The sequence below is a fragment of the Polistes dominula genome, unplaced genomic scaffold (genome assembly GCF_049000335.1).
Source record: "Polistes dominula isolate Pdom_NZ unplaced genomic scaffold, Pdom_raw_medaka contig_32, whole genome shotgun sequence".
Taxonomy (NCBI): domain Eukaryota; kingdom Metazoa; phylum Arthropoda; class Insecta; order Hymenoptera; family Vespidae; genus Polistes; species Polistes dominula.
In genome coordinates, this window is record NW_028300880.1 from 1,373,405 (window position 1) to 1,385,813 (window position 12,409).

Here is a 12,409-nt window from a genome sequence, read left to right on the forward strand (position 1 = left end):
AGACTATAACTTATAGTTATAAATTATATTCTAATATATTATATAAGTATATATCTTATACTATATACTATATATCATATATATAATTTCAACTTTATATTTGTATATATACCTTATGTATATACCTTATTATATATTATAAATATTATATTATATACTATTATAAGTATAGTTATATAATAATATAGTAATACAAATATAATTATACTACACTTATATTATTAGGTAATAACTTATACTCAACAAATTAAATAAAATATTTCATAACTTAGATTACAAAACTTATAATTATAAATTATATTATAATATATTACATAAGTATATATCTTATACTATATACTATATATCATAATTCCAACTATATATTTTTAAATATACCTTATAATATATACTAAAGCATAGTCATATAATAATATAATATATAATAATATAGTAATACATATAATACATAATACATATATATAGTAATATAATATAAAATAAATAAATATATTAATATAGTAATATAAATATAATTATACTAATATATTATTGTACAATAATTAATACTCAACAAAATAAATGAAATATTTCATAATTTAGATTATAAAACTTATAGTTATAAATTATATTGTAATATATTACATAAGTATATATCTTATACTATTTACTATATATAATAATTCCAACACACTTTATATTTTTATAAATACCTTATAATATATATTATAAATATTATAATATATACTATTATAAGTATAGTCATATAATAATATAGTAATACATATAATACATAATACATATATATAATAATATAATATAAAATAAATCAAAATATAATAATATAGTAATATACAAATATAGTTATACTATACTTATATTATTATGTACAATAATTTATACTCAACAAAATAAATGAAATATTTTCTAACTTAGACTATAATACTTATAGTTATAAATTATATTATAATATATTTTTTTGTTACCATAAGTATATATCTTGTACTATATATTATATATATAATAAATCCAAGGTTATAACATTCCGAATCTTATACGACCTTAATATGTCTCGATCGAAACTGAAACTTTGGGAAAAAGAAAGGTAAGAGGGAATCAAGGAGTTGTTTCGAAAGAAGAATATACAGGAGGAAAAAGTGAACGCCGACCTTCGCGACAATTCACTCATTATACCTCTTGTTACCTTTGCTCGAATTCGCTTCAAAGTAAAAGAACAGAAGTAGTCAACTTTCGATCGACTCGAACCGATTGGAGAGTAAAAGTGGTGCACACGTATACTTACAAATTCCTTTCAAGAAAAAGAGAACAATTACAAGCAAATTCTATACGTTGTCTGACTTTATTACAAATTTAACCAAATTTCTTTTAAAATAAAATAAAAAAACAAACCTAAATTCTTCCTTTCCATTTTACCCCCAAAAACTCAACTACAGGATATGACTTCTTTTCTTTCTTTTGTTTCTTCTTCTTCTTATTCTTCTTCTTCTTTTTCTTCTTTAATTTGAATCCTGAACTGAATTCTTAAAAATCACTGCTTTTCTTTTATATAAGGTGTATCATTTTAAATAATACGAACATACTAATATTTTCAATTGTAAGAAAATATTATATAAACAAATGCTTTATAAAACAATTTGTATAATATATTTCAAAATTATTTTTTTTTTTTTATAGAAAATACTTTTGTCAAGGTATGGAAGATATAACAATTGATTTTTTATTATTATTATATTTATATCTTATTATTATTATTATTATTATATTATTTTTATTAATAAGTATATTATACTTGTATAAGTATATTATAATAAATCTAATAAATAAATAAATTATTAAATAAATAATTTATAAATTAATAATATAAATAATATAAAATAATTTATTAAATAAATTATTTATTTATTTATTTATTATACTTATTATAACATTTTAAAAATTAAAAAACTATATAATACAAATTAATGATCATTGTCTTTTTAAATAATTAATACAAATTTCAAATATTTATTAACAATACTCTATAAATAAATAGATATAGAAAAACAAGACAAATAATTGAATTATTTAATTAATTATTTATACAACTTTACTTGAAATTAAACTTTGAAGTATACGTAACAACGTAAAGTCCTCAAAACCTTACAAACGTAATTGAAAATCTTTCCTTTACAAAAAAGTATAAAATAAAAGATATTATTTAATCGTGTTATTAAAAATAAGACACCCTGTACATATATGTATAAGATCAACGTTAAACCTAGCTATAGCAGAGAAAGGCAGCCACCCACTGAATTACACAACTTCTTTAGTTATTAGTATATGACGTTTACGAGTTATTCAAGCAGACAAATGATATCTCAAGATAAAATTGTCACACGTTTAATCGTTACCATTATAATTTTATATAATTTCAAACTAATTCAATTTCGTAATAATCTAATCACTATGTTATCATTTTATCTTGTTCTCTCCTTTTTCTCTCTCTCTCTCTCTCTCTCTCTCTCTCTCTCTCTTTATCTACCTATCTCTATCTTTTTATTGAGATATACTTACTCTTTGAAAATATTCATTGAAAAGTTCAGTTTTAGTTTTCGTTAGTTTCCTTTTATCTTGATCCTAATACGTACAATGTCAGCGTGTGATTTCATTGCTTCATTAATAATAATAACGAAGGCGAATTATTCTTAAATCTACGATGACACATTCCTACTTACGTAGGCAACACAGAAATGCATTGCTAATGTATCCTTGCTACTTGCGGAGGCTGTAGTAGAAACGAATTGCAAATTATTGGCTGAAGAAATGTTAGAAGAACGATTTTCCTTTGCGGTTTTATGCCAATTCTCTAGATACTTCTTATCTTTTCATAAAAATATCAATAAGAGTTACACAATTAAGTCTTCTATTATTAATTTCATAAATGTATATATATATATATATATTCTTTCATTAATAATCCGTTCTTTGTTTTACATTTTTTAATAAATACTCATTTCGTAATATCATTATTTGTATTTATTTATTAATTCGGTCATTATTATTTTTTTTCATTCTATTCATAAATTTTTATTGAAAAAAGAAAGCATTTATTAATACAAATATCTTGTCACATAATATATATATTTTAAGTATATTTATATATATGTATTGATCATGTGTGTTGGATGGTAATTTACTTACTAAAAGGTAAAAACTAATTTACCGACGGTGCTTGTATAGATGGCACTCGTGCATTTCAATATATGTATCGATTATGTGATGTCGTATAGTAATAAACTAATTTATCGATAGTGCTAGTATAGATGGCGCTCGTGCATGTCAATATGTGTATCGATTATGTGATATCGTATAGTAATAAACTAGTTTATCGACAGTACTAGTATAGATGGCGCTCGTGCATGTCAATATGTGTATCGATTATGTGATATCGTATAGTAATAAACTAGTTTATCGACAGTGCTAGTATGCATAGCGCTCGTGCATATCAATATTAAAATAAAGGTTAGTTTCTTAAATAGCTTTTTATTATATCATTATTTATATTTAACTAGTACTGTTATTTATTAATTCGATCAATAAATTATATTTGTTCAATATTTTTATTAATAAATGTTTCTTTTTTAATAAATATGTCTAATTACTTATATATATCTCAAGTGTATAAATATTTTGTGATATAATATGGTAAGAAACTGTTTTACCAACACATTTACAATACCGCACGAATATTTAAATATTGATATAAAAATTAAATAATATGCAAATTACATAATATATCAGATGTCAAGAGTATTCAAGAAATGCATATTACAAAATATGAAATTAAATTAAGTATATTAAACACATCAGACACCATATATCAAATTAATTATCAAATTATAATTAACAACATTGACATTTGTAACAAACGTCACTTACTTACTCTCAAACGTCAAATCTAATCTGACATTTAATACTTCAACACATTTTATCAAAATAAAAACATGTTGTAAAACTCTCTTTCTTCTTTAATCCTTTTCCAATAATCGTTGCAAATTTTTTCAGATATCAACTACTACCACCTATGAGTCATTTTAACAACTAATTTTTCCACTTGATGGCTTTGCCTTTATCCGTGCACGTGTGTTCTGTGTTGCAAGAATCATTCATTTTTTTGGCGCACAATTAGGTGAGTTTTTATCAAATCTTTGCCAATATTATATATATCAAAAATATACTAACATCATAGTTTCAATAAATAATCCATAAGTGTTAGAAATAATTTGCAATGAATACTTAAATAGATAGAAATAAATGCTCTTTCTTTTTCCCCCTTTGACAAAATATACGTTGTCCTTCTCGTCTGTTCCTTCGTGTCTCTCTCTCTTGCTTCGACAAACGTAGCCGTTTAAAGACGATGGCGAATCTTTCAAACACTTTATTTAGAAATCATCTATTTCACGTTTTGCACATGTGCTATCAATTTTCTAACCTACGTCTTATATAACACGAATTTTTTTAATAGAAAAATAAACTATTTATTTAAATTTATATTCATATATATATATATATATATATAAAATGAATTGTTTTTTTTATTAACTAAAAAAAAAAAAATATTATCGTTTAAAGTTACAGATAAAAAAAAAATGCCGTCCGACGCGAAAAAGAAACAACAGCAAAAAAAGAAAGAGGCTGCAAAAGCAAGGCAATCGGGCAAGAAACCAATTAACAATCAAACTAAAGGTGCAGAAGATGGCAAAGATCAAAATATTGCATCTGAAGAATCTGTTGAAAATGGAACTAATGGAACAACTATTAGCGTAGAAGGTATAACCTTTTTTTGATACGTTTTATAATTAGGTTAAGTATTAATATTTATTTAACTTGAAAACACATACTACATAATACAATAATGTTTTTTATAGAGGCATTATGCTTAAAGCTTGAAGCAGATGCAAGACTCAATGCAGAAGCACGTTCATGCACTGGATCATTGGCTTCACATCCACGAAGCAGAGACATCAAGATATCTAACTTTTCTATAACATTTCATGGCTGCGAATTATTGCAAGATACAATGTTGGAATTAAATTGTGGAAGACGTTATGGTTTACTTGGTCTTAATGGTTCAGGAAAATCAACTTTGTTAGCGGTACTTGGAAATCGTGAAGTTCCTATACCAGATCAAATAGATATTTTTCACTTGACCAGAGAAATGCCTGCTAGTAATAAAACTGCTTTAGAATGTGTCATGGAAGTTGATGAGGAAAGAGTTAGGTTAGAAAAGCTTGCAGAAGAATTGATTGATTGTGATGAAGAAGATGCTCAGGTTTATAATCATTTTATTATATGCATGATTCATAAAATGTAATAATCAATTTCTTGTTCATTCTTGTATGTTAATATTTTTACAGGAACAATTAATGGATGTGTATGAACGATTGGATGACATGGCTGCTGATACTGCGGAAGCTCGTGCTGCTCATATTTTACACGGTTTAGGTTTTACTGCTCAAATGCAAAAAACTGCCACTAAGGATTTTTCTGGAGGATGGCGCATGCGTATAGCTCTTGCTAGGTAAAACTAATATTTATCATTAATAATATATAATTAATGTTAATTGGATTCTAATCATTGAATATTTATATAGAGCATTATACGTGAAGCCTCATTTATTATTACTCGATGAACCAACTAATCATTTAGATCTTGACGCTTGTGTATGGTTGGAAGAAGAATTGAAAACGTATAAACGAATTTTAGTTATCATTTCGCATTCGCAAGATTTTCTTAATGGCATTTGTACAAATATTATACATGTCAATAAGAAACAATTGAAATATTATACAGGAAATTATGAAGCATTTATTAAAACAAGGTAAAAATAAATGTTATCAAAATTTATTCTTTTTTTGTTTTTGTTTTATGATTATGTAATAATTAATATTAATAATAATGTTATCAGAATGGAATTATTAGAAAATCAAGCTAAACAGTATAATTGGGAACAAGATCAAATTGCACATATGAAGAATTATATTGCAAGATTTGGGCACGGTTCTGCTAAATTAGCCAGACAAGCTCAATCGAAAGAGAAAACTTTAGCAAAAATGGTAGCCCAAGGTCTTACGGAAAAAGTAGTTAATGATAAAACATTGAACTTTTATTTCCCATCCTGTGGAACTATTCCACCACCTGTTATCATGGTTCAAAATGTTAGCTTCCGTTATAATGAAAATTCACCCTGGATATACAAAAATTTGGAATTTGGTATTGATTTGGATACTAGGCTCGCTTTAGTTGGACCCAATGGTGCAGGAAAAAGTACATTATTGAAACTACTTTACGGAGATGTAAGTTTAAACGTTTCAAACATAATATATTCATATATATACATATTTTACTTAATAAATATTATTTTGTTTTACAGTTGGTGCCTACAAGTGGTATGATTCGTAAAAACAGTCATCTACGTATAGGAAGATATCACCAGCATTTACACGAACTTTTAGATTTAGATATTTCTCCATTGGATTATATGATGAAAGCTTTCCCTGATGTTAAAGAACGAGAAGAAATGAGAAAAATTATTGGTCGTTATGGACTTACTGGACGACAACAAGTATGCAAATGAATGTAAAAATAAATAAAAAAAAAACAAGAAGAAAGAATCAAATACATTAATTGTTTTATAGGTATGTCCTATTCGTCAACTATCCGATGGTCAACGTTGTCGAGTAGTATTTGCCTGGTTAGCATGGCAAGTTCCGCATTTGTTACTTCTTGATGAACCTACCAATCATCTTGACATGGAAACAATAGATGCACTTGCGGAAGCTATTAATGATTTTGATGGAGGAATGGTGCTAGTATCTCACGATTTTAGACTGATAAATCAAGTAAGTAAAGAAAATAATTTAATATTCGCTTAGAGAGATACTTTTTATTACATGTCACGTTGTTTGTTCGCAATGGACTTTTCAACTACTGAACCGATTTTACTGAAATTTTGCACACTCTGTGCAATTTCATCCAACTTGAAAGATAGGATAGTTTATATCTCAATTTATAATCGCAATATTATTTTATTGAAGTATGTATCGGACTGATTGTGAGCCACAGCAACGCGTGACGTGGCACCCCTAGTTTATTTATATATTATTTTAAACCAAGTTATAATTATATAGTATATTTCTAAGCAAACTTCAAATAACATTATTTTCTTATTTATATTTTATATACATATATTGTATACATAATAAATATTATTGTTTAATTATTTTTAATAGGTTGCAGAAGAGATATGGGTATGTGAAAATGGAGCAGTTACAAAATGGAGTGGTAATATTTTGAATTACAAGGAACATCTTAAAAACAAAGTTCTTAACGATAATCAGAAAAGACAAAAGGATTTTATCAATAGAGGAAAATAATGCAACGCCCTTTATTATTCATATATATATATATATGAATATATATATATTACATTTCTCGTTTTATCCAGAGCACTTTTTCTATCTATCTCTCTTTCTTATTTGAAAATTTTACCAACTGTCTTGATAAATTATCGTCACTAAAATTATGCTGCTATGTAGCGTATCAGTGACACGAGATTATTTAGTTAATTTATTTAAAACTAATACATTATGTGAAATATACTACAAGTATATATATATATATATAATATCTGCGGCCATTAATTTTTAATGTAATGTGAAACTATTTTTTCTCTTTCTTTCACACCGTGCAGTTTAATTTTTCATCGATAATAAGTTATCCCCCACCCCACCCCACACCCTCTTTCTTTTTGGTGCTTTTTCTACAACAAAGTATCATTAGTATTATTATTCAAAACAAATAATCAATTTGTGTATTGAACATTATAAAAATCACTTATGAATGATACAAATGTGTTAGATAATTTTTTCTTGCAAAATTGCATTATATGACTTACACAAAAATAAATTATATATATATTAAGAAAAAAAAAAAAAAAAGAAAAAAGTATGACTTGTAATATCTAAATGTTTCAAATTGATGCTTCGAAGAGTTCTATATATAATAATAATAATAATAATAAGCAATACTAATCATAGAAAAAAATCCAATTAATTATAAAAATGATATATTAAATTCTTTTAAATTTAATCTATTCTCTATTTTCTTATTTTTAACATAACCTATTAATGTTTACGAATTCCTAAATCTTATATAAACTATATAAAATCATGTAGTAATATAAAAACAAAAAGTAAATAATGGAAATTAATTTTTATCAGACATTGATTTTTATCTTCATCGAATCTTAAATAATAATTTATATTTTAAACAATCATAAGCTTGATGTTCTATTCGATAGAAATATATGAAGTTATAATATATATATATATTATTACAAAAATATATAAAAATACTTCATTGTTTCTTACAAAGTACATGATTTATATTCTATCGAATATAATATCGATCATTTTGATATGATCATTAAAAGATTGCTGGTTTTAAAAACCCATATGGGTTTATGATGAAACTACTTTTATATTATTTTATTTGATCAATGTGTGTATATATGTATGTAAATGAATAATACCACGAGGAAAAGTAAAAGTAGGGTTTATGTTGTTGAAGAACTTTCTTTTCTTTTAGAAAAAAAAAAAAAAACAAATCTAAATTTATATATAGAAATAGATTAAAAATCAATCGAAATTTAACAATCGTTTCAATCTTATCAACGAAATTAAATTATTCGAAAGTAGTAACTTATGTTTATTTAAAAAACCAGAAAGGAGAAACACATTACTTAGATAACCACTTAGAATTAAATAATTATCAATGACTACTTATAATCTAAATAATCTTTAATAACTATTTATAAAAATAAATGTTTCTTATTCTTAAAACCATGTAACTCGAAATAGCGATTATAATTATTACTTATATATAATTCAATGTTTCTTATTATTATAAACCTTGTAACTAAATGTTTCTTATTAGAACCTTATTATTAAAATATTTTACGAAACTTTATTTTAACACTATTTTACTCCTGTATAAAAATAATAAAGAAAAGCACCGTTTACATTGATAATGTATCCATCAAAATTAACAATTATATGAATACTTTTATGTACTCTACTTAAATTACAGGACAATTTAATCCTCGAGGTCATCACTGCGAAAGGTATGATAAAATAATTACATTAGAATACAAAAAATACTAAAATTATAATGTTATAATATTAAATTCTCTTTATTAGAATTATAATTAATGTTGCACACATGATCGACATATATGAAGTCATATAAACAACTTTCTAATCAATGTTTTGTTTTAAAGAACAACGGCTCAGTCTATAAGTGAATTTCAAAGAGGAAGGTACTCCAGAGATATATTCCATACTTTTAAACAATAATCGATGCTTCTATCGATTATTTAATAATTATTTAATTATTCTAATACACTTTACTTATATTACAGCATAATTTAACACTCGAAGTCATCACTGCGCATGAACAATAAATTAATTACATTGGATTGAAAAGAATGGTAAAATCTAAACGTTATAATATTGAATTTTCTTTATTAGAATTATAATTACCGTTGCACACATGATCAACATATATGAAGTCATATAAACAACTTTCTAATCAATGTTTTGTTTTAAAGAACAACGGCTCAGTCTATTAGTGAATTTTAAAGAGGAAGGTACTCCGAAAATATATTCCGTATTTTTAAATAATAATCGATACTTCTATCGATTAATTAACAATTATTTTAATATTCTAATACACCCTTCTTATATTACAGCATAATTTAACACTCGAACTCATCACTGCGCATGAACAATAAATTAATTACATTAGAATAAAAAGAATGTTAAAATCCAAACGTTATAATATTGAATTTTCTTTATTAGAATTATAATTACCGTTGCACACATGATCAACATATATGAAGTCATATAAACAACTTTCTAATCAATGTTTTGTTTTAGTGAACAATGGGTCAGTCTATAAGAGAATTTCGAAGAGGAAGGTACTCCGAAAATATATTCCGTACTTTTAAATAATAATCGATACTTCTATCGATTAATTAACAATTATTTTAATATTCTAATACACTTTAATTATTTTTCAGATTGTTTCAACGCATATACATTGGTTTAAACGTTACATACACATTAACGTACTTTGAATAGAGAATAATTTTAAAATGAATTTATTTTTTCAGTTTATCAGATAACTGTCACCCACTCTTATGGTGAAATTACATGAATAAAATAGCCCAGTTTCACGATAGATTTCAAAGAGAACGGTAATTATATCATATATTCCGAGGTTTTAGAAAACAATAGACACTTGCATTAATAATTAATAATTATTTAATTATTCTAATACACTTTACTTATATTACAGAAAATATTTGTGCTTGAAGTCATCACTGCGCATGAACAATAAAATACTTACTTTAGAATAAATAAAATAATAAAATCTGTACGTTATAATATTGAATTTTCTTTATTAGAATTATAATTACCGTTGCACACATGATCAACATATATGAAGTCATATAAACAACTTTCTAATCAATGTTTTGTTTTAGAGAACAACGGCTCAGTCTATTAGTGCATTTCGAAGAGGAAGGTACTCCGAAAATATATTCCGTACTTTTAAACAATAATCGATACTTCTATCGATTAATTAACAATTATTTTAATATTCTAATACACCCTTCTTATATTACAGCATAATTTACCACTCGAACTCATCACTGCTCATGAACAATAAATTAATTACATTAGAATAAAAAGAATGTTAAAATCCAAACGTTATAATATTGAATTTTCTTTATTAGAATTATAATTACCGTTGCACACATGATCAACATATATGAAGTCATATAAACAACTTTCTAATCAATGTTTTGTTTTAGAGAACAATAGCTCAGTCTATTAGTGCTTTTCGAAGAGGAAGGTACTCCAAAAATATATTCCGTACTTTTATATAATAATCGATCCTTCTATCGATTAATTAACAATTATTTTAATATTCTAATACACCCTTCTTATATTACAGAAAATATTTGTGCTTGAAGTCATCACTGCGCATGAACAATAAAATACTTACTTTAGAATAAATAAAATAATAAAATCTGTACGTTATAATATTGAATTTTCTTTATTAGAATTATAATTACCGTTGCACACATGATCAACACATATGAAGTCATATAAACAACTTTCTAATCAATGTTTTGTTCTAGAGAACAACAGCTCAGTCTATTAGTGCATTTCGAAGAGGAAGGTACTCCGAAAATATATTCCATACTTTTAAATAATAATCGATACTTCTATCAATTAATTAATAATTATTTCATTATTTTAATATACTTTCATTATTTTTCAGATTGTTTCAATGCATATACATTAATTTAAACGTTACATACCTATTAACATACTTTGAATAGAAAATAATTTTAATATGAATTTATTTTTTTAATTTATCAGATAACTGTCTTCAACTTGATTGCGTTCCTAGATCGGAAGGTAATATAATATACTCCAATTACTTACATTGCAAATAAAATTGTATTAATATTCATTAAAAATTTCTGTTTCAGAAGCGGTTTCAATGGGTAGCGGGTAAATTTTTTGTTCGTAATGGGTGGTACCATTTACGAATAAAGAATTTACTTCAGGTATGCGACCCTGCCCACGCGAGCCATGATTCCATCTTACTCCCAAGGATAGAATCATGTTCATTTGACTTTTAAGCTGGAGCTACCGTCTTTATTTCTTTTTTCCTTTTTTTTCTTTTTCGGCTTTTTGATATGCATAGATAGATATGCATGTAGCATGGGAAACTGAAGCTTCATTGTAAGGGAAAACATCTTCCGCTAATTGTTAGACGGACCCAAGGATTTTTTTCCGTAAGTTCGCAATAGTATACGGTGTTGGACTGAACATTTAGTGTAGGTTTCTCCTAAATTTAGAGTCAGTGGACTAGTCCAATCGGGGGGAAACCACTTTAAAAAAAATCGTGAAAAGTTCCGCTTTAAAAGTTATACCTATTCCCCCTTTTTCCTATCCCTTTTCTTTTTTAACTCTTTTTTATCCCTTTGTTTTCTGTTGCAGATTGAACTATGGTAAGGAAACGGCCACAAGTGGACCAAAGGAGGACTATAAAGGAACAAGAAGTGAACTTGGTAATATGGAATAGTATAAATTAATTATTTCTATAAATAAAATGAAAATTTGCATCTTTATATAATTCTCCTTTTAGCGTCGAACGTGTTTGATAATTATTTTTAATGTATTTTCTTTATTTATAGATTCCATGGTACAACTTATAATTGTATACTCTTTTTAATTATTATACTTTATTTTATGGAGATTGAAAATTATGTATATAAATGTATATAGATTG

General features: G+C 25.3%; 1 protein-coding gene across 2 annotated transcripts; it reads left to right on the forward strand.

Moving 5' to 3' along the window:
• Nucleotides 1-3,482: 3,482 nt before the first annotated feature.
• LOC107066724 (ATP-binding cassette sub-family F member 2) lies at nucleotides 3,483-8,995 on the forward strand. 2 transcript variants are annotated; one of them, XM_015321623.2, is made up of 10 exons: nucleotides 3,483-3,501; nucleotides 4,045-4,168; nucleotides 4,612-4,809; nucleotides 4,908-5,311; nucleotides 5,397-5,560; nucleotides 5,634-5,861; nucleotides 5,949-6,336; nucleotides 6,414-6,605; nucleotides 6,679-6,882; nucleotides 7,273-8,995. In XM_015321623.2, the coding sequence occupies exons 3-10, from the start codon at nucleotides 4,629-4,631 to the stop codon at nucleotides 7,414-7,416; spliced, it is 1,905 nt and encodes a 634-aa protein (XP_015177109.1). In that variant the 5' UTR covers nucleotides 3,483-3,501; nucleotides 4,045-4,168; nucleotides 4,612-4,628; the 3' UTR covers nucleotides 7,417-8,995. The 2 variants fall into 2 exon arrangements, with proteins under 2 accessions (XP_015177109.1, XP_089033086.1); XM_089176960.1 differs by lacking the exon at nucleotides 3,483-3,501 and having other exon boundaries at nucleotides 4,026-4,168.
• Nucleotides 8,996-12,409: the final 3,414 nt, after the last annotated feature.